The sequence below is a fragment of the Dermacentor andersoni genome, chromosome 10, assembly GCF_023375885.2.
Source record: "Dermacentor andersoni chromosome 10, qqDerAnde1_hic_scaffold, whole genome shotgun sequence".
Classification (NCBI taxonomy): Eukaryota; Metazoa; Arthropoda; class Arachnida; order Ixodida; family Ixodidae; genus Dermacentor; species Dermacentor andersoni.
This window is the reverse complement of record NC_092823.1, coordinates 28,636,140-28,655,979: the sequence shown is the minus strand read 5'-3', so window position 1 is coordinate 28,655,979 and position 19,840 is coordinate 28,636,140. Positions and strand designations below refer to the sequence as shown.

Genomic DNA, 19,840 nt, shown 5'->3' with positions numbered 1-19,840 from the left:
CCGGCAAGCGAACAACGTGTACAGAAAAGGCAAAACCGTTGGGTTCAGGAAAGTAAATAAATCACTCCTAAATGAGCCGAATCGGCAATCAAGGTGTCTGCATAAAAAATATATTTAAAAAAACTTAGATTTCAGTGTGCCCTTATTATCTATGAATTCGTTAGCGCCATTGAACACCAACTGCTGCCTAGAGGACGTGATCGAATAGGTCTCCTTCTGCAGTTACGCAGTACTAAGTCCGCTTTATCACATCTTCAGTGGCTTTCTTGATCACCGACGCCGGAATTCTGCGGCAGACATCCGTTATTCTTGCCTTGAACTAATATAACCTCCGTCTCAATAACGTAAGCACGATCTTTCACATAACCTCAAAGAAAAAAATCGAGTGGAGAGATGTCAGGTGACTCAGGTGACCTAGCCGGACAATTTACAGGCCCGCGCCTTCCAACCTACTGCGCATGAAAAGTCACATCCAGCCAGTTTCGTGCTCGGCTGCTGCATTGTGCGGGTGCCCCATATTGCTGATGCCACAGAAGTCGAAGACGTGATTTCACTGAGAAACTCATCCCCCACTCCTTCGAGGATTTCGTTCACGTAACGCTGTGCAGTCAGTGCGCGATTGAAGAAGATGGGACAGATTATAGCACCGGGGTAAATTCCGAACCGCACATTGAGCAACGACTGGTACTGGTTCCAATTGCTCTCTACTGGGTGTGGATTGGAGCCCTTCCAATAGTGCGCAATTTGCAAATTTACCTAAGCGTTTCTGCGAAAATTGGCTTCATTTGTGCACGTGACGTTGCTCAAAAAATCCCGTGACTCATCGGCTTTTCTGAGCACCCAATTCGAGAAATCTAGACAATTCTACAGGTACCTATCTTCCAAGCATTGGTGCTGGTTAGGTGGTACAGGTGAAAGGCTGTCATTTAGAATCCTCCAAACTGATGACTTGGAAATTGGTACCTGGGCGGCCATTTCCCGCACGCTAGCAGGAAGTTTTGAGGCCATGAATGCTAGAACATCCGTGCGTAGGCTAGGACTCAAAGATGGAGTCCTCCGGCGCTGTTTCTTGAAGCTGCCGGTTTGTTTCAGGTTTTCATAATTTCTGATGACAGCCGATGCGTTTGGTCTACCGCCACACTTCCATAACGGCCTTCCTGTTGGTGTCATTTGCAGCTCTTGAGGCAAGGATCACGTTTACCTTGTGCTGACTAGAGGAAGACATGGCGACTGGGACGAGAGAAAACGTACCCTTAAAACTTTGCACTGACGGCGTCAATTCGCATGTGTGGTGATAGGTTTTGTGGCAAAAAAAAAAAAAGAAAGAGAAACAGCCGTGCACTTTATCTACCCTAAGACAACAGCTATCACAGCTCGTTTCCAACTGACACCAAACGCGTCGTGTTACTTTGGTCGGGGCGTGGCGAACGAGGCACTAGCTCGATCACGATGTTTTCTTTATTTGTTTTATTTCGTTCTGGATAAATTAGAGGGAGACTGCTCAACGGTGCTGCTTTGTGATGATTCGAGTGGTAGCGTAGTCGGTTGGTATACTCCATATTTTTCGGAGTTTATTTATCAGTCGGTATCAGTGTTTATCAGTTATCAGTATTTACATCTCCCTTGGCTGTGCCTACAAATACCTCATTGACACTTGATAATTAGGATAGTACGTCTCGAGTTAGATAATTAATTACAATTACCTAATTAAATCTCAACCACGAGAAAATTACTGCCAGTTACTCTACTGTACTGGAAACCATTTGCGCTAGGCTTTCTTCGAGTAACGCATTGCTCTTTTTTTTAAACCTTGGTGCATGATAGTTAATTGGGACACCCTGTATATATTTATGACATTTGCATGCAAGTGACGATGTTTCCATCCCTAATAAATGTCGTAAATATTTAGAAACGTTTTTTTTTCAAGAGTCGTTAGCATTGCTTACTGGAAAGAGAAGCAGTACTGAGACGTCACATCATTCACGTCCATTTCACACGCCGTTGATAAAAGACTCTGCCGAAGGGGTCACTGAAGTCTATAGGTTTTTTTCATGGTCAAAAAAGCATGCAAATAATTGTGAAACCAGGAGAACATACAGGAACGTATTCATTCTCTTGGCATAAGCTATCTATACTTTTAGACATATCTTTAATTGGCTACCTCAATATCTTTCAATAATATAATATACTTAATCCTGTGTGCATAAATATATTGTTTATGTGCATGCATGGTGTTTACAGCGGAAATTTAAAACAATGTTGAAGTGAGAAAATACCGATGAGGCCGCCGCCGATAGTGCTTCTAATGCGCTTGTCCTCCTATTGTCATAATTTGCAGAAATAAATCAAAAGTATGAATTAAGAACCGTGCACATGTCGCTAACATCGATGCAGCAAGCTATTAGCTCCAATAAAATATCAACTGAAAAGGTCGAGGAATGACAAAGGAAACCTCAAATGATGTGGGTGACAAATCTCTGCTAATGACACTTTAGGTGTGTGTGTCTAGGGGGGAGGCCAGAGCCCTCCCCCGCAAAACTACATGAGTCTCAGCCAAGCCTCAGCGAGGAGTCCCCGCTGGACCCACGCCCCCTATCTCTCATTCCTGCGATAGCCCAATTAGTGGCGGTAGTAGCTGAAAAAGAAAAAACAAATAAAATTACCGGACCTTACACCCCACTATTCATTTCAATCTTATTTCTCCCGACAAAATACTTTTTTCTTCTCTACCGCGTAGCAAGCATTCATTGACCGCAGCATTCACTTTCGTCACGCACATTGTCACAGAATGTATATACGTTCCTCGGAACTGCAATGTCTGAAATAGAATACTCTATTTCCTAGATGCGGCTTCATGCAAACAAAAATATTTGTGCGTCTCTCTCTCTCTCTCTCTCTCCGCTCGGCCTCCCGGGCAAAGCATACAAGCTGCGCGCCTGCTAAGATTCTCCTAAGCGAAGTAACAAATTTGCCTTCGTGATGCGCTGTCCATAAACGGAGTGTTTTCATGCTTTATTTATTTGGGGTCTACGCTTCCGATATTGTCTAACTGATGGCAGCAGTGCGTCTCACGAGATTCCATGCTGGTCCCAGCGCCTCTGTGATATTGCGTTTTTCTCTTATAGCGATTCCACAAATGAGCCCATTTATCGTTGAGATTTCGTACAGCTGGTGTGAACATGTGCTAAGGAGCGTTTAAAAAAGAACGCCTCCCTTATAGGCCAAAGGTGAAATATTGGAGTGTCTCTCGAGTGGTGCTTCACCTGCATTCGAACGGTCCTTTAAACATTGCTCGAGTTATGCAACAGCATAACTCAAGCAATGTTATTGTGGTTAATTGTTGTTCCTTGATTTCGTACGTTCCCCATTGATGAGTGTGTTGTTCGCATGGAGGACGAGAGTAACCCTCTGCGTGTACAATACTATCTTTTACCACAGGATACTCTTCTTACTTTTCTAGTCACGATCATGTAGAAGCGAGTTGAAACGATTTGGCAGCGTAGCCCACCGCTCCCGTTGTCACTCTTTTGGCGAAAGTTGTGGCATTTCAGCTCCTGCTTGCAGCTGAGTTGTAGCCACAAGCCACAGGATTATTCAGCTCACAGCAGTTCTTGAGGCCTTTAACGATGGCTAAATACCAGCGCTTTAGTGTTAGTGCGCAAAGGAGATCAGTTATTTTTTGTTTTACAGCCTGAAAAAGAGAGCCTCAAACACGAGTCCCTTTTTCTTTCTGTATGTCCCCGTCACTCATACCCCTGACAAACGCACATGCTGCAAAAAAGCGTTCAAATCAACGAGAATTGAAATCTGCAAGCCATATTGTCTCCTTTTCGCGAGACTCCACAAAGTAGTCAATCGCCAACGAAAACTTTTATCCCGATTGGTTCGATCACAATCGAAAGAACCCGTATGACACAAGGTATTACGGCTCTCGTAACCTGCCTAATGCCCACGTTAATTGACAGCAAGAAGTTAAATATAATGGAACGCTTGCTCTACTCACCTTCTAGGCGAAGGCGCTGTGACGCTTGAACTCGCTTGGAATATTTATATGCGCCGTTGTAATTTTGAAACTTTAGACGGCCTGACCTTTTCCTCAACTTAAGGAAGGCTACATTACGCAGCGTGTCTGCGCAGTTTCTGTGCTCTGGTATGACTCGCGAGCGCAAATAAGGCACGTATGCCTCTGTAATGCTGCTTCAGTGCAACGCCACCCTACAAAAGTGCTCCGAGAAGCTCGATGACATGCGCATGAAAGCAAAAAAAAAGAAGAAGTAAAAGAAAATAATTTAAGACATGGCAAAGGTAAGTTGTAGTCCTTATGAATTCCTTTTGCCCCGCAGCCTTGTCCACAGAAAGGTCACTCATTCATTTAAGTCGCAGGAAACTACATCAACACCTATAGCAGCAGACATGAAGCAGACGAACTATCATTCGCAAGACATCAGCCGTCTAAACGCAGCGCTATAAGAGGATCCGTACTCAAGAGCGGTCCAGAAAGTTAGTAGAGCTATTGGAATAAAGCCAGATGACGTATAGTGAAATAATACACTGTAATTTATGGGATAGAACCAATTTTCGGAAATCGGATGGGCTGATAGGTGGTCAATTTTTCGAATACAGGCTCCATGGACTTGCGCCACGGCTTCATTGGTAACAGAGGGCGCAATTTGTCAATTTTCCACTTTTGTTCAATAAGATTTTGAATTTAGTTTGCTGGCACCACTACTGAGATATTAAAGGTTCTAGGTATATATAATGCCTATTATTTTCGTGAAGCGGTAGGAATTTTTTCTTGAAGACTGCATTTCACATTCCTTCTATATCTCCCTATGAGAATGCCGTTCAGAAGCAGCTTCGTGGCACAGGGAGGCGGCTTCAATTTGCAAAGCGGTGAGTTTAATTCAGAATGCTTGCAGTTCAGGCAGCAGAAGGGACTCTAGGATTGCGCACCAGTTACTTGCCGGATAATTTTTGCACTTATTCACGAACGCTCATTTCGTTTCAGCGGAGTTCTTCACTTGGCGGCTTTCACCTGTGCTCAGTTTGGCGGCTCTAAATGTAAGTGATCTGTTTTTCAGCTGATGCAGTCATATTTTGCGAGGTTCGGGATTTGAGAGACGTCGTGTGAACAGCGTCAATGTTTCAGTAAGTGCCAGTGGGATGCCACCACGCATTTTATTGTTCGGGAACGTTCGGTCAGGACAGTTGCCACTGTTCCACCTCTGGCCCTAATCGCCATACAGAAATGGCTTAGCACGGGCAACAGTCGTAATGCTCGCATGCTTAGCCCTTTAGCATCGTGGTCGGAGCTCGTGGAGCTTTGTGAAAGTCTCGACCATTGGAATCTTCTTGTTCAAGAACCTATCTGCGGATGCTTATTAGTAATTGGCACCTATCAACCTCCTCTCAGTTTGGTGGCGCTCCGTGCCAGCTCATGCTCCGCATGTTACCACCGCGCGTCAACCTCACGAGTCGTGACATTCTGACACTTGACAGTGGGAATTTGGTCGGTGCCGAAGGAAAACAAGGTGTAAGGAGACAGAGCAGGTGCGTCACCATCACGCAATAAGAGTGGCAATCGTAGCCTCCGCTTCGATGCCCACTGCGTTAGCGTAGCCGTGGTAGAGTATGCTAGAAGAACAGAGTGAGTCCAGCGGATGTCGTAGCAAGCGCTGCGAGTGACGCAAAAACGCTGAAATTGTGGCGGCGCTGCCGTTGCCTTATCCTGAAGCTCCGGCTGTTTCAGCTGCGCCGATTGGCTTAGGTGATCTCGCGGGCCGAATCGCTGTCGTCTGCTCGGCGCACCGTCAATTTTGCGGTTTCCGTCGTTCTTTCTACAGTTTCATTAAGTACGTCGGTGGGGGATGCATCATGTAACCGCGCCGACAACAAAGGACAAAGAAGGAAACACACAGGACAGGCGCGGACAGGCGTGTGTTTCCTTCTTTGTCCTTTGTTGTTTGCGCGGTTGCATGATGCATTCCAATATCGACCACCAACCAGCCCACCTATCCCTGTTAAATACGTCGGTGGGGAATGGACTTGGCGTTTCCACCATCGAGTAGTAAAAGTGAATGCAGCAGAGTGACACACTTGCCCAAGCTCGATGCAGCGGCGGTAGGGTCTCGGACGTGACACGCATCCGGACGACATGCGGGCTGCCCATTGAAGCGAAGGCGACGGTGCCGACACCGATATTTCAATGAAGATCGCCTCAACGGGTAACCGAGGTCGACCCACTCTCCCTATGTAGTACACTATAGCCGTGATGTTTCCGCATAGTAGATATACTACTTACAGAGTAGGGGCTTCCTAGTGGCAGAGCACGGCGAGTTTATGCCTTCACTTGCAGCCGATATTCAAACGCGCTCTATTGTAGAATATTGCTGTGTTGTGGTAGGGCGTTATATAGCAAGTATAATGCACGAGAGGGACCTAGAATTAGCGGTGACATTAGTGGGAGAGCAGCAAAACGGAGCAGACTCCGGGTGAGGTGCTTGAGATGGTGAGCAGCCCGGGCATAGCCGGGTGCCTGTTTTCGATGCGCGTTAGCCCGATGCATTTAAGAAGGAAACGTTATGGCCCGATGGGCTGGCTCCACTTGGGAAGGGCACTAGAATTGGCAGGTGTCTTCTAGAGAGCTGCATTCTTATTTCTTTTCGAAGGCAATGTTTTCTTAGCCGACTTTGGGCGGATTTGGCGTATCTGGGGTCCGGGTATCTTGCAACCATTTCTAGGAAAAGAAAAGCGCTCGCCTAGGTTTCTTGTAAATGTATAAACATAGAAATTGTGTTATACCTCGTCATGCCCAGAACACGTCACATTAGTCAGCAACTAAGTATACAATAAAAAAAAACATTTATCGACGATTACGATACGATAGAAAAACTGGCCACCCTGTATACGCAATGCGTCATCACTTCGAACGGACCGGAATCTTGGAAGAACGCTAACATAATCCTAATCTATAAGAAAGGGGACGCCAATGACTTGAAAAATTATAGACCGATCAGCTTACTGTCCATTGCCTACAGACAATTTACTAAGGTAATCGCAAATAGAATCAGGAACACCTTAGACTTCTGCCAACCAAAGGACCAGGCAGCGTTCCGTAAAGGCTACTCAACAATATACCATATTCACACTATCAATCATGTGATAGAGAAAAGTGCGGAGTATAACCAACCCTTATATATGGCTTTCATTGATTACGAGAAAGCGTTTGATTCCATCGAAAGCTCAGAAGTCATGGAGGCATTACGTAATTAGGGTGTAGACGAGCCGTATGTCAAAATACTGAAATATATCTATAGCGGCTCCACAGCCACCGTAGTCCTCAATAAAGAAAGCAACAAAATCCCAATAAAGAAAGGCGTCAGGCAGGGAGATACGATCTCTCCAATGCTATTCACAGCGTGTTTACAGGAGCTATTCAGAGACTTGGATTGGGAAGAATTCGGGATAAGTGTTAATGGAGAATACCTTAGTAACTTGCGATTCGCTGATGATATTGCAACTGCAACCAACTGCAATGCATGCTCACTGACCTGGAGAGGCAAAGCAGAAAGGTGGGTCTAAAAATTAATTTGCAGAAAACTAAATTAATGTTTAACATTCTCGGGAAGAGAACAGCAGTTTACGATAGGTAGAGAGGCCCTAGAAGTGGTAAGGGAATATATCTACTTAGGGCGGGTAGTGACCGCGGATCCGGATCATGAGACTGAAATAATCAGAAGGATAAGCATGGGCTGGGGTGCGTTTGGCAGGCATTCTCAAATAATGAACAGCAGGTTGCCATTATCCCTCAAGAGAAAAGTGTATAATAGCTGTGTCTTACCAGTACTCACCTACGGGGCAGAAACCTGGAGGCTTACGAAAAGGGTTCTACTTAAATTGAGGACGTCGCAACGAGCTATGGAAAGAATAATGATGGGTGTAACGTTAAAAGATAAGAAAAGAGCAGATTGGGTGAGGGAACAAACGCGAATTTATGACATCTTAGTTGAAATGAAGAAAAAAAATGGGCATGGGCAGGACATGTAATGAGGAGGGAAGATAACCGATGATCATTCCCCGATGGATTCCAAGGGAAGGGCAGCGTAGCAGGGGCGGCAGAAAGTTAAGTGGGGGGATCAGATTAAGAAGTTTGCAGGGACGACATGGCCACAATTTGTACATGACCGGTGTAGTTGGAGAAGTATGGGACAGGCCTTTGCCCTTCAGTGGGCGTAGCCAGGCAGATGATGATGATGAAGACGATACTCTGCAACGCCAATTCTGAGCGCAGCTGTTAAGGTGTTTTGAATTTGCGATATAGGAAAGAATTTGATTCTGAACGACAGGTTGCTATCGGTGGTGGCGTGGAGATTCCGCACGGGTAGGTCGTTTGGCATCAGCGGCCGACGAAGTATTTCCAGCGGTTGCGCCGCTAATTATTCAGAAAGAAAGCGGGACCTTGGAATGTGTGGCTCTCGCGGAGCGCATTCTCTAGCGGCGGCGGCGGCGCCGCAGGCGAATTAGCGCGTGCGCAGTGGGTCTGAAGCCCACGTCAGCGCTTTGTTTCCGAGCTCTCCGCATGCCTGTTCGCCGCCGGCACTCCGCTTACTTCCTCACCCTTTCGTCATACTTTGCCACATGGTTCCGCTGCATCCTCCTCTCCACTTTTCTCCTCGCGGCTCTTCCCTCCCCTCGCTTTTTTCATCATCCGCTCCGCGGTACGTTCGCTCTCATGTTGCGCTGGGGGCGTTCGTTCGGCACGTGACGCCGATGCTTCGCACAGGAACGGGCGCCTATGAGCTGCGATCTGAAAACAGGCGCAAGTAGCCATAAACGACGTGGGATGCGAGGCTCCGTGTCGCTGTCACCCTATGGCGCGACGCAGTCAAGTGACATCTAAGATAACTGCCACGCCCTCCACCAGTAGGCGTGAAGTGTCCGAGTTAGAACCGGAGTCATTGCAAGTGTAGGTAAGGGTGCAGTAAAGAGTTAGAGGTTTTAAAAAGAAAAGTTAAGATCGAGATCAGATACACGAAAGACTAGATATGAATAGATCTAGAAACATCTCATTAAATCAAGCAGGCTAGAGGCTTATTTTTCCCCGCCCGGTTTGGAAGCAGATGCAGTCTTCATCATCATTGGTGCCTCGCTGCGCGCGCGGTCGCTGCGTACAACCTGAGGGGAAGTGCGCAAATCGAGGCACCCTACAGTTCGGGACACGAGATAGTTCGGGAGGGAGGGGAAATGTGATTACCGCCACGACGCTAACAATTGCGGGCACCGTGGCTTATCTGGCTCATGGTCTGAGTGGCCTATTGGCGGACCCTCATTTGGAGTCTCGAAAATCGATAAATTTAGCGGAACGTTTAGCCCACAATATAGCGGGTTCCGGCATATACCATTTAGAATGCTGACACCACCCAGGGCTGGGCGCAGGCGTGCGTATGAAGGCAAAGTAGATCATTGGAGGACATTGTAAGATCTAGTCACATTGAGTAGTTATATGAAACTACAGAAGAAAATTGCAGCTCCGTCGTTCAACAAGCATAAATTTTTAATTTACTAGCGCAGTATGCCGCGGAGGCCTCAGCTTTCCAATGTAGCATTGTAAGCGCTGTGTTCTCATCACACTACAGTAGTGCTGCTACACATTTGAAAAATCTTCATTTCAGGAAAAGAAAGATTGGTCGCTGGCTGCACGTGAATGCTGACTACGGAGATGCATACCGCGAGTGAACTTGATGTGACATGGCACATACTATAGAGCATCGGATAAAGATACAATGAATGGTGCGTCAAAAGCACGACTTTCCGCCCACAAACTGCAGCCTTGCTCTATACTCGTTGTCGAGCAGACATATAGACTACGTAGTTTGCCAGACGGAAAATGCTGTGGACCTCCTACATGGTACCGAGATGGTGTAAACTGAGCCGCAAACTCCCTAAAATTTGCACGCTTAGAGCGAATACTACAGATTTGCGCTCCATTTGAAGATGGACTACATTTTCATAAAGGTTCTTGCTGAAGGTACAGTAGGGACGAACGAGCCTGTTAATAATGCATGCTACATCGAGAAGATTGTACTGACTTTCGGGAGTTGTTAGCGTGCGAAATCTTGGCGACTGTCGGTGTGAACTCATAAAACAGCATGCGAGTGACCAATTTGTTTACAAGATAGGAACGACAGCTCTGTCGATGTCCTCACACCTGATCGTGATGGCCTCGCACTTTGCTGTTGGCTGCTCGAGGCTCATATGTCTTGGTTTTTGTTGTTCACATGTTCTGATGGCCACACCCGTGGATTCGAGAAGACCGAGAATGGAACCAGGAAATGGCGGAAATTCCCCCGAGCAGCGGCGGAAGAGGACTTACTCAGCCTCCTCGGAGCCGCTGAACTTGATCAGGCGCCGAAACGATGACGGCACTCTTGACTGGCGATGGCTGGAAGAGAACGTAAGTAGAACTGGAGGCCGTGAAAACCTTTTCTTCAGAACAAAACTATGCGCGATCTTGCTTGTATGCGCCTACAGGTATTTGTATACCGCTGTTGGAAGTGTTGTGGTCTCACACGTGCGTCCCGTGTTAGCAAGACTGTGTCCGAGAGTTACACAAGCGTGAGCTCGTAGTTTTCGCACACCTTTCCCTGTGCGGCGTTCCCAGTTGCCGACGAATTACAGCGCTTCACATGATAGCGTATGGCAGTAGAATAATAGGATGTGGAAAGGACACGAAAAAAAAAGGATGGGACGAGCACTTAAAAAGGAAATTATGGGGTATTACGTGCCAAAACCACGATTTGTTAATGAGGCACGCCGTAGGTGGGGACTCCGGGTAAACTTTGACCACCTGCGATTCTTTAACGTGCACGCGAAGCACGGTACACAAGAGCTTCTGCATTTCGCCCCTATCGAAATGCGGCCCGGTTTGAACTAGCGACTTCGAGCTTAGCAGCACAACGCCATAGCCACTACGCTACTACGGCCGGTTTAGACGAGCGCCTGTCCGGTTGGTCTTCTTGTCCGTTGCCTTTTGCTCGAGCTGTTTATCTTTTACCATGGCTTGTCAACCACGCCGGAGAGGAGAACTTATTACTGGAAGGGCGGGTAGGTCTGCCTGAGCAGGCATGCTCAGGCCTGCTACTCTGCGCAGGATAAAGAGGACAAAAAAACGAAAGAGTCATTAAAGATGGTGATGAGAATAGGAAGAAAGGAATGCCTTAAAGTCTCGAGATCAGTCCGGTGATGTGCAAAAAGTCGGTAACAGCCTTCGGCAGCTGCTTTTTTCTTCTGTGTAGTTTCACGTCACACCCAAAATAGACTCAATTCCGACAAACATTGCCTTCCGAGGCCCGCCAGCGTAGAAGCCAATGTCTTCAGCTGTGGCATGTATTGAGGGCAGGCGTCAAACGCATGTTGCAGAATCTCCCTCACTTGAGAGTATTCATAGTTCGTGCTGTCCGCACCTGTGCGAAGAATGTAGTTTCGAGTGAAGACGACGTCGAGGTATAGCCGGTGAAGCACACTTTATTGTTACGCTTGACTTCAGCTGGGAGGTGAATAGTGGTGACAGGGGTGATTTCCCCACAGGCGCCCAAACCGATGCTGTAGTTGAGTGCAGTGAGCCACTGTGCAATGTCGCTTGAGCGAAGTCAGCAAAGAGTTTGCATCGACACTCAACATTGGCATATTTCGTAAAACATTATTTTTAATAGCTTTAAAATACATCTGAGTACATAATAGAGGCGAGGGGCGAAGAAAGGCCTAAAGAAAAAAAATCCGCAAATATAGCGCATAAACAAGAATGCATATTTAAGAGCAGTAGAGTATACAGTAATACGTTCCCAATGCACAAAATATATTAATATACACAGAACATGCTGTAAAGGTAAACAGGCATCATTACAAATTGACAAAACAATAAAATACTTCTTTGCAAAAGGAAAGGCAGTATTGCATGGTTACATATTTTAATGCAATCTTAAAGAGAACAGAACCTCGAATGTTAATTACGCGGGTAGATTATTCGATTCATTGGATGTTCGTGGAAAGAATGATTGTGAAAACGTAATGGTGTCATATCGGGGCATGTTGATCTTACGTCGGTGGTCTCGGCAGGCTGAAAGAAATAGCGCTGGGTGAATCCATCTGGACCGAAGAGCTCTGTTATGACACTATTCCTTGTGCAAAAGAGAAATGTGAGATTACTTGCGACGAACCAAAAGTAAGGAAACACCAAAGGAGTGCTTCATTTGTGTGATACTAGCAGTTAGATGGTAATTTGACAAGATGAAGCGAATCAAGCGATTCAGTACTGCTTGAAGTTCGTGTATTAATATGGCCTGATGTGGGTCCCATAAAGATGAAGCGTATTGCTGTTGTGGATGGACGTATTGGTGTTCAGCAATAGTGTTAAAGAAACTGAAGCGAGGTAATAATTTATCTTTAAGTAGCCTTTAGATATGGTTTGTTGCACGTGTCGTTTCGAGCACGGGTTTTTAGCTATGTGGCTGCCAAGGTATAGCCATGCAATATTACAGACCGCAGTGGAAAATAATTTAGTACTTAGGTTTGCAGGCTGTGTTAGTACGGGAGATCCGCATACCTTTGCATTTCATAACGTTAGGTTCCACCTGCCTAGTGTGATATTACTCATGGGCGATTTTTAGTTCGGCCTGAAGGCACACATCAGAAGTGTTAGTTATTTTTGGATAAATGGTACGGTCATCTGTGAATAAACAAACCTATGCTGATATGTTATTGGACAAGAAATGTATGTATAATAAACATAAAAGAGGACCAAGAATCGGCCCGTAGGCAACGCCTTATTCGACTGGGGCAATGTCGGAAGTAGATCCGTGAGTACTAAAAAAGTGAACGCGAGATGACAGGAAAGCACGAATCCAGTTGATTATTCCCGTATCGATATTAAGAACGTTTACTTTGTCTGAAAGTAAAAAGTCAACTTTATCAAATGCTTTGTAAAACCTTAACGTTGGTGGCTTTAGAAACAGCGGTTCGTATTTCACGTCGAGGAGCTCGGAGCCGGCAAAGACACAGTGTCGAAGCACTCATCGAAAGGCTATGGAATTACCGTTACGCTGCGCAAGATCGAATATCTGTGAGACGTCTAAGGCCAACGCAAAATAATGACCTCGCCTTGAGAAAGAATCTACTGTTTACAGCGCTGATTCCCTATTAGAATATTCAATTCTAAACCAGCACGAAACGAACCGTGCAGTTTTTGGTATCACAAGTTATGCAGCTATTGAAGGCGACTTATGGTTTAACTTGAATTGGCGGGAGGTTTCTAGTTGATGGATCACAACGGCCGGCGTCGAGGCGCATGAAGTTGCGCGATCCGTATGCTTATATATGCAGAGAGCCACAGTACAGCGCAGCTAGATGCCCCAAGGTGAGCTGTTTAATGCTGGCGCAGGGGGGACACGATTTCGTGGCAATCCCAGGTATTCGAAGGCCCACCATTGCTCTACGCAATGTCGATGGTGGCACTTATTTCGGAGATGACGGTAGGGGCGAAGCCTAAGGGAATGTCGTCCCTGTGAGCAGTGATATTTCTTAATAGGCACAGTTTTGGCGATTTTGTTGACGTGAAGGCAAGGAATGGTGCGTGTGTCGAGTGAGCAGTTGAAGTTGAGCAGAAAAAGGCTCACAGGACCTGTATACTTTCATTAGATGTATCCGTGATTTCTTTATCGTCCCAAAGGTCTATGTAAAAGGCATCAGGCAGAGGCATGTTCACAGTTTTGGGCCTGAAGGCGCTCCAAAGTACGAAGGCAGGTCGTGCACATACTCGAGAGCACGGACATGCTGTAGCGTAGACAGCGCCCGGTATGGCTGCAGAAGACTATGAGGGGTCCCATCTCTGTCCACTTACAACCCGAAGAACGTGTTTAAAACTGGAAAGCTTTGTCCGTAGTGCAATGACATGCTTCGACCAAGATAGGCTACTATCAACGAAGACACCTTAGTATTTACAGTACCTGACAAAAGGAATCACTGCTCCGTCACTGAAGATCGGTTATGACATCATTGATTTCTTTGTGAAAGCAGGTGCAGCACATTTCGCTGTCGATAGTTGCAGGCCTTGACATCGCAAGTACTTTGATGTTATGATTGTGGCATGTTGCAGTCTCTTGCCGGAATATGCGGACCCGTTACCGAAGACCCCCATATGTGTACATCGCCTTCGAATGCGTATCTTTTATAGTGCCAAGGAGCTCAACTCCAAGGCCAATGAGCGTGACGTTGAACCATAAGGGACCGAGGACCACACCAACGTGGAACGCCATGGTCAACATCTTGTCTGCCCATGTGACTGTCAGCCACCGACAAAAAAATGCTCCCTTCATAAGGCGGTAAAGGATCGACGCGTACAGTCGGCCACAAATACAAAAATCTTCATGTGCATCAAGAACAACCTCATGAAAGACGTTACCTTAAGCGATTTTCATTTCCGAGAAAATTGCGCCGAGTAGTCAACGACGTCGTCTTTCCTGTTCTAATGATGAAACTAGGTCGATGACGCTGTCTATATATGAAAGACTAGAATCTGTGGAATGGGTCCATAAAACCTCATAAGGTAACATTTTTTTCCGAGATCCATGTCAGTCTTGTTTAGTTTATGTGTCCTATTTGCTGATGCAGCTGGCTGGAGTGATTGACCTCTGGGAAGAAGGCTTGTATAAGCACTTGTCTGGTTTCAAAAGGGTCACTATGCGGCTGCACTTCCAGTTGTCCGGAACGGCCACCGTATCTCACGTGGCATTGCAGAACTGCAGGATAACTTTTCACGCTTCTTGGCTGAGATCACATAGAGCAGAGTAGGTGATGCCCTAATGCTCTGGAACGAACGAGCGTCAGGAGGTAGAAATCTTAGCGTCGAGCTTATGCATAGTGAACGGCCAATCAAGACGATCGTAATAAGGTGGCGATGAGGTGCAATGAAGGATGCGCTTACGAGGGATTGACAGTAATCTTTCGCAACATTGACTTAACTTCGCCCTTGCTTTCGAACCACCGAGAACGAAGGGTACAATTGTTGCGCAAGTGCCTCAAGGTTACGTACAACCCGCCTTATTCTGGAGAGGCTTTCTTTGGGTGCAGAAAACCACGAAATTTCTTGTAGCATTGCTCGTCGAGCTTGTCGGGGCGCCGAAGTATATGTCGTTGGTTTCGGCAAGAAGCAGACTAACCTGACGGTGGCGTCGTCCTCCTACACTTACATTCTGCGGGGTGGCGTATTGCCGTGAAGGTTATCGTATTGCGTGTTTATCTGCAGTCTGGCTTTTTGGCACGCTGACACGCCTTGTATTTGCAGTTAGGGCAGAAGCAATTACAATTACTGTTTCAGATATGGATTGGATGTCACTGCAGTGAGCATTCACAGTCACCTAGAACGCTTGCCGTCTACATTATGCATGGAAGTTTAACCCATTTAGGCTGTATGTACGCTCTTAAAAAATTTCGCACCCTTTGGGGTGTATCTTGCCCCACAACAGTGATCCTCATCTGCCTTGCTTGCATTTCTCAGCACTCTGCACTCGCTACATTCCTGTTGAAAATGATATCTCACGCCGATAACGCGCGTGCCGTTCGTGCCCTACAAGTACCGGGCGGGCAGCGTTAGCGAAAGGAAATGCGGGCAAGATAGATGACTATTATTGTTTTGGGAGTAGATAAGCTCCAAAGGGTGCACACTTTTAGAAGAGTGTATGTCGAAAGGTAGTAACTTGCGGGGGTTTCTGGGCCCACACACGAAGAGGTGGTAGAAAAAGAGCTTTTGGAAACGGAGGAAACGTCCGCACAGCTAAACCAAGATGCACACCGGAGAAACCGGGGGATCCATAATTAATGGTTGTCAGGCCCTGATCCAGCACAACATTAGCAATGTCCCTGCTGCGGCCGTTCACCGAAACAAAGCGTCACATTGGATGGTCGGCATTAATAATATCCCCAAATAATACGCGTGGATATGGGAAAGCTTAGAGTAGAGACAAGGGGCGAGAAACTCAGCTAGCCCAAACCGACACTTTGGTTAATAGCTTCCCGCATATGCTATCGAACAGTGCGGTGTGCTGTGCCCCGTACGGGACTTTGGACGCCGCTCCGTCTGTCTGCCCAGTCCAGAAGTCCCCGCAGTATTTCCTGATGGTGCCGAGCAAGAGGCTAGTACGGAGCTTGCACTGGTAAACTTTCCTGAACGCTTATACCTAGTGTCCCTGCTAACATTAGCCTAAGTTAAAAATATTGTTACGTGCAAGCACAATAACGAAACTATTTGCAGGGTGTATCTACAAGGGTAGCAAGGACTGTGCAAGACGGAAGGCAGGCAACATCTAGCAAAAGCACATCGGATTCATCATATTAGCAGTGGCCGCTTATGGGTACATCCCATTAAATCCAAGGGTCAACATTATCGTCTTCTAGTAGTAGCACGTAGCATGACCCCTGGCGGCAGAAAGTAGCCACAGCAGAGGAAGTATGGTAACGCTTGAGTCTCGAAAGGTGGACAACGTCGCTGGACAACGGAATGGAAGTTGCAGACAATCTCATACGTGACGTGAGTCACTTGCCGAAGGACGCGGTATGGACACGTGTAGCGAGGAAGGCGCTTTTCAGAAAGACCCACTCGTCGGGAGGAGGACCACAGGAGCACGAGGGCACCCGGAGCAATACGTTCGTCGCAGGTCGTAAAGGCGCTTCTGATTGTCTTGGGAAGCAGCAAGTCCACTACGGGATATCTGCCGCGTGTTATGAGTCCGGGCAATGGCGTCGCCAGCATATTCACTAGTCGATGTTGCAGGGGAAGGAAGAATGGTGCCCGGTGGTAAAGTTGGTTCACGTCCGAACAAAAGGTGAAGTGGAGACTACCGAGCAGTGTCATGGTGGGAGGTATTATATGCGAACATCACGTATGGCATTGCGAGGTTCTAATCACGATGGTCAACCGACTCGTACTTGGAAAACATTTAAGGGCCGAATCAAGCGCTCGGCGAGCCTGTTTGTCCGGCTATGGTATGACGGGGTAATCTTGTGCTGCGTGGATTGGCAGCGCAGGATATTGGCACCGCCTTTGGACAGGAAGGTACGGCCTCGGTCAGTCAGGAATTGAAGCTGGGCACCGTGCGCTAAGAAGACGTCACGGAGGAGAAAATTCGCCACGTCTGCCGCACAGCTGGTCGCCAGCGCTCGTGTCCTTGGAAAGCGCGTCGCGTAATCGGTAGCGACGGCAACCCATTTGTTTCCTGAAGCAGATGTAGGAAAGGGTCCGAGAAACTGCAAACCTACACGGCATGAAGGGCTCAGGTGCGATGTCGATTGGCTGAACATACCCAGCAGGAAGCGTAGACGGTTTGTGTTGGTGTTAACAGAATATATATATATATATATATTGTGACGCAGTAGTTATCACGACGTTTATTCCGCGTCAAAGATGCGGTGAATCGACCACGCCCACAGCACGGATCACACTCGAGAGCCAGCCCCACAAGCGATGATGAAGAACCCCATATGAACCCCACATGATGATGGACATATACAGATGACAAAGAATAGCTTATAAATTCCCACACTAATGTCACCTCGCGCGAGAGCGGCCATCCTGGCCGCAATTCAAACGGGCGGCAAACGCCTCGTGAAAGGCTTCATACGGGAAACGTGGACAATCTCAGCGGCGTGGCAGCGGCGGTCATTTGGAACAAGAACTGGTACCACGCGATAGTTAACCGGAGAAGTCTGCTCCAAGACTTTGCAGGGGCCGATGAACCGAAGCTGAAACTTGTCACACAAGCCAGGGGCCCTATAACGTAAAACTATTCCAATATGTCTTTATTCCAATCTCCTGACGTCAAATTTGCACAACCACCGACGTAAGCATCTGGCGGTAACCCGCAGGGTTGTCTGATAAGATCAATCGAACGCTACCCTCGTTCATAGGAGGTAACTTTTGTTTGCTTGATAAACGAATAACATTTCCTACACTGTGCAGCTTGTCTTATCTAATTGACTGACAATAGGCGAGGAGCACGCTCAAGTGGAGAAGGATTCGAGAGGGCCGAGCGAGTACACTGAAAATCGATGACCGGATGAAGAGGGTGGTGCCAGCGCCTGCGATTGGTCCACTTTCCCTGACTTAGCTTGCGGTGGCTGGTCTAAAATCGCGGCGGCATGCAACGGAAGCTTAAGAATGACGGTAAAACGGATCCTCAGCAAAGAAGATTTAGAAGAACGAGGTCGTAAGCGTGCCGAAAGTGCTCGAACATGTTACACGGCCACGCAAAAAGTTTCATAATACGCGAATAAACCCATGCTTTTCGGCTGGTGTGAGTAGCCAGTGCCTGACCGATCGGCGGCAGCCATCTTTTATTCCTTTCGGAACGGGGCAGCCTGCGGCAATTCAGAACAAAATTCAGTTTTGTTCGGCATATTAATGCATCTTTAATGCGTACACGTCCCTTTGACGCGGGGAGTATTCGCGGTTTTGTGACGTAGCATCACAGGCAGGTGAAGTGGGTGCAGCCCGAAAGCTTTTGACCAATAGCCGAGGGCTTATCGCGAATAGGCTTCGACTCAGAAATAACTACTTTTCTTTTGTTCGGTCAAATCATGCATAATCAGTGTGTACCCGTCATATCAGATGGGGAGTTATCGCGGTTTTCGTGACGTCGCGTGACAGACAGGCGAAGTGGGGGTGGTCCAAAAAAGTTTTTCACCAATTGCGGAGGGCTGATTGCAGAATTGGAATAGCAAAGTTTGGAATAGTTTTACGTTATGGCGCCCCAGGAGTACGAACTGGTGTCCGGAGTAGCACTTCCTCGTCAGGGCGGAAGCACACGACGCGATGAGAGGCGTCGTAATGCTGCTTGCGGTCCTGTTGCCGTGCTTCGGTGTTGATGCGGGCGAGCTGGCGACAACGCAGAGTGCGGGACACATATTCTTCGCAGGAGGATGGACATTGATGGACAGTTGCCGCGAAGAAGGAGACGTCAGCACGTGTGTCTATATATATATATATATATATATATATATATATATATATATATATATATATATATATATATATATATATATATATATATATATATATATATATATAGATCTCTGTAAGGTGCCTTGTGGTGGTCTCGTGCTGACGATGCCCTCTCGGTGAGCGCATATTTCCCCCTCATCTTTTAAGAGGTTCAATACATACAAGCATTTGTCTCGCAAACCAGATTTTTTTTCAAGGGAATTTTCCACGTCTCAGTAATTTCTCTCGTCGTATTCGAGTGCTGATTGCCGTGTTATAGTTTGTTTACGAAGCTTTCCCTCAAGTCTAAATATTTTAAGGCAGTTTGTCGTGTGCGTATCATGGCCACGCACGCTTATATCGCCTTCCGTTTCTCTACCACGGTTGCGCTTTAAAACCACGGCGCTGCAAGTTTGCTTCAGAGACTTTCCTTTCCTTCCCACTTCTCCGCCCTTAAACTGGCTCTCTCAACTACTACACGCAGAGACAAAGCAACAGCGCGCGCATTAGATCACATAGATGAGATGAATATTTACAATTATTATTAGGGTTATAATTATATTCGAGTGCTGATTGCCGTGCTATCGTTTGCTAACGAAGCTTTCCCTCAAGTCTAAATATTTTAAGGCAGTTTGTCGTGTGCGTATCATGGCCACGCACGTTTATATCGCCTTCCGTTTCTCTACCACGGGTGCGCTTTAAAACCACGGCGCTGTAATTTTGCTTCAGAGATTTTCCTTTCCTTCCTTCTTCTCCGCCCTTAAACTGGCTCTCTTAACTACTACACACAGAACAAAGCAACAGCGCGCGCAT

At 46.9% G+C, this 19,840-nt stretch overlaps 1 protein-coding gene across 1 annotated transcript in view; it reads left to right on the top strand.

Annotated features, from left to right (window-relative positions):
* The first annotated feature begins 4,852 nt into the window (after positions 1-4,852).
* Positions 4,853-19,840, top strand: part of LOC129381878 (uncharacterized) — a 60,605-nt gene continuing 45,617 nt past the window's right edge. The window contains exons 1-3 of the mRNA XM_055065101.1: positions 4,853-4,893; positions 5,009-5,061; positions 10,312-10,453. Of these exons, the coding sequence (XP_054921076.1) occupies positions 10,319-10,453 (135 nt within the window). The 5' untranslated portion in view covers positions 4,853-4,893; positions 5,009-5,061; positions 10,312-10,318. The remainder of the gene's footprint in view (positions 4,894-5,008; positions 5,062-10,311; positions 10,454-19,840) is intronic.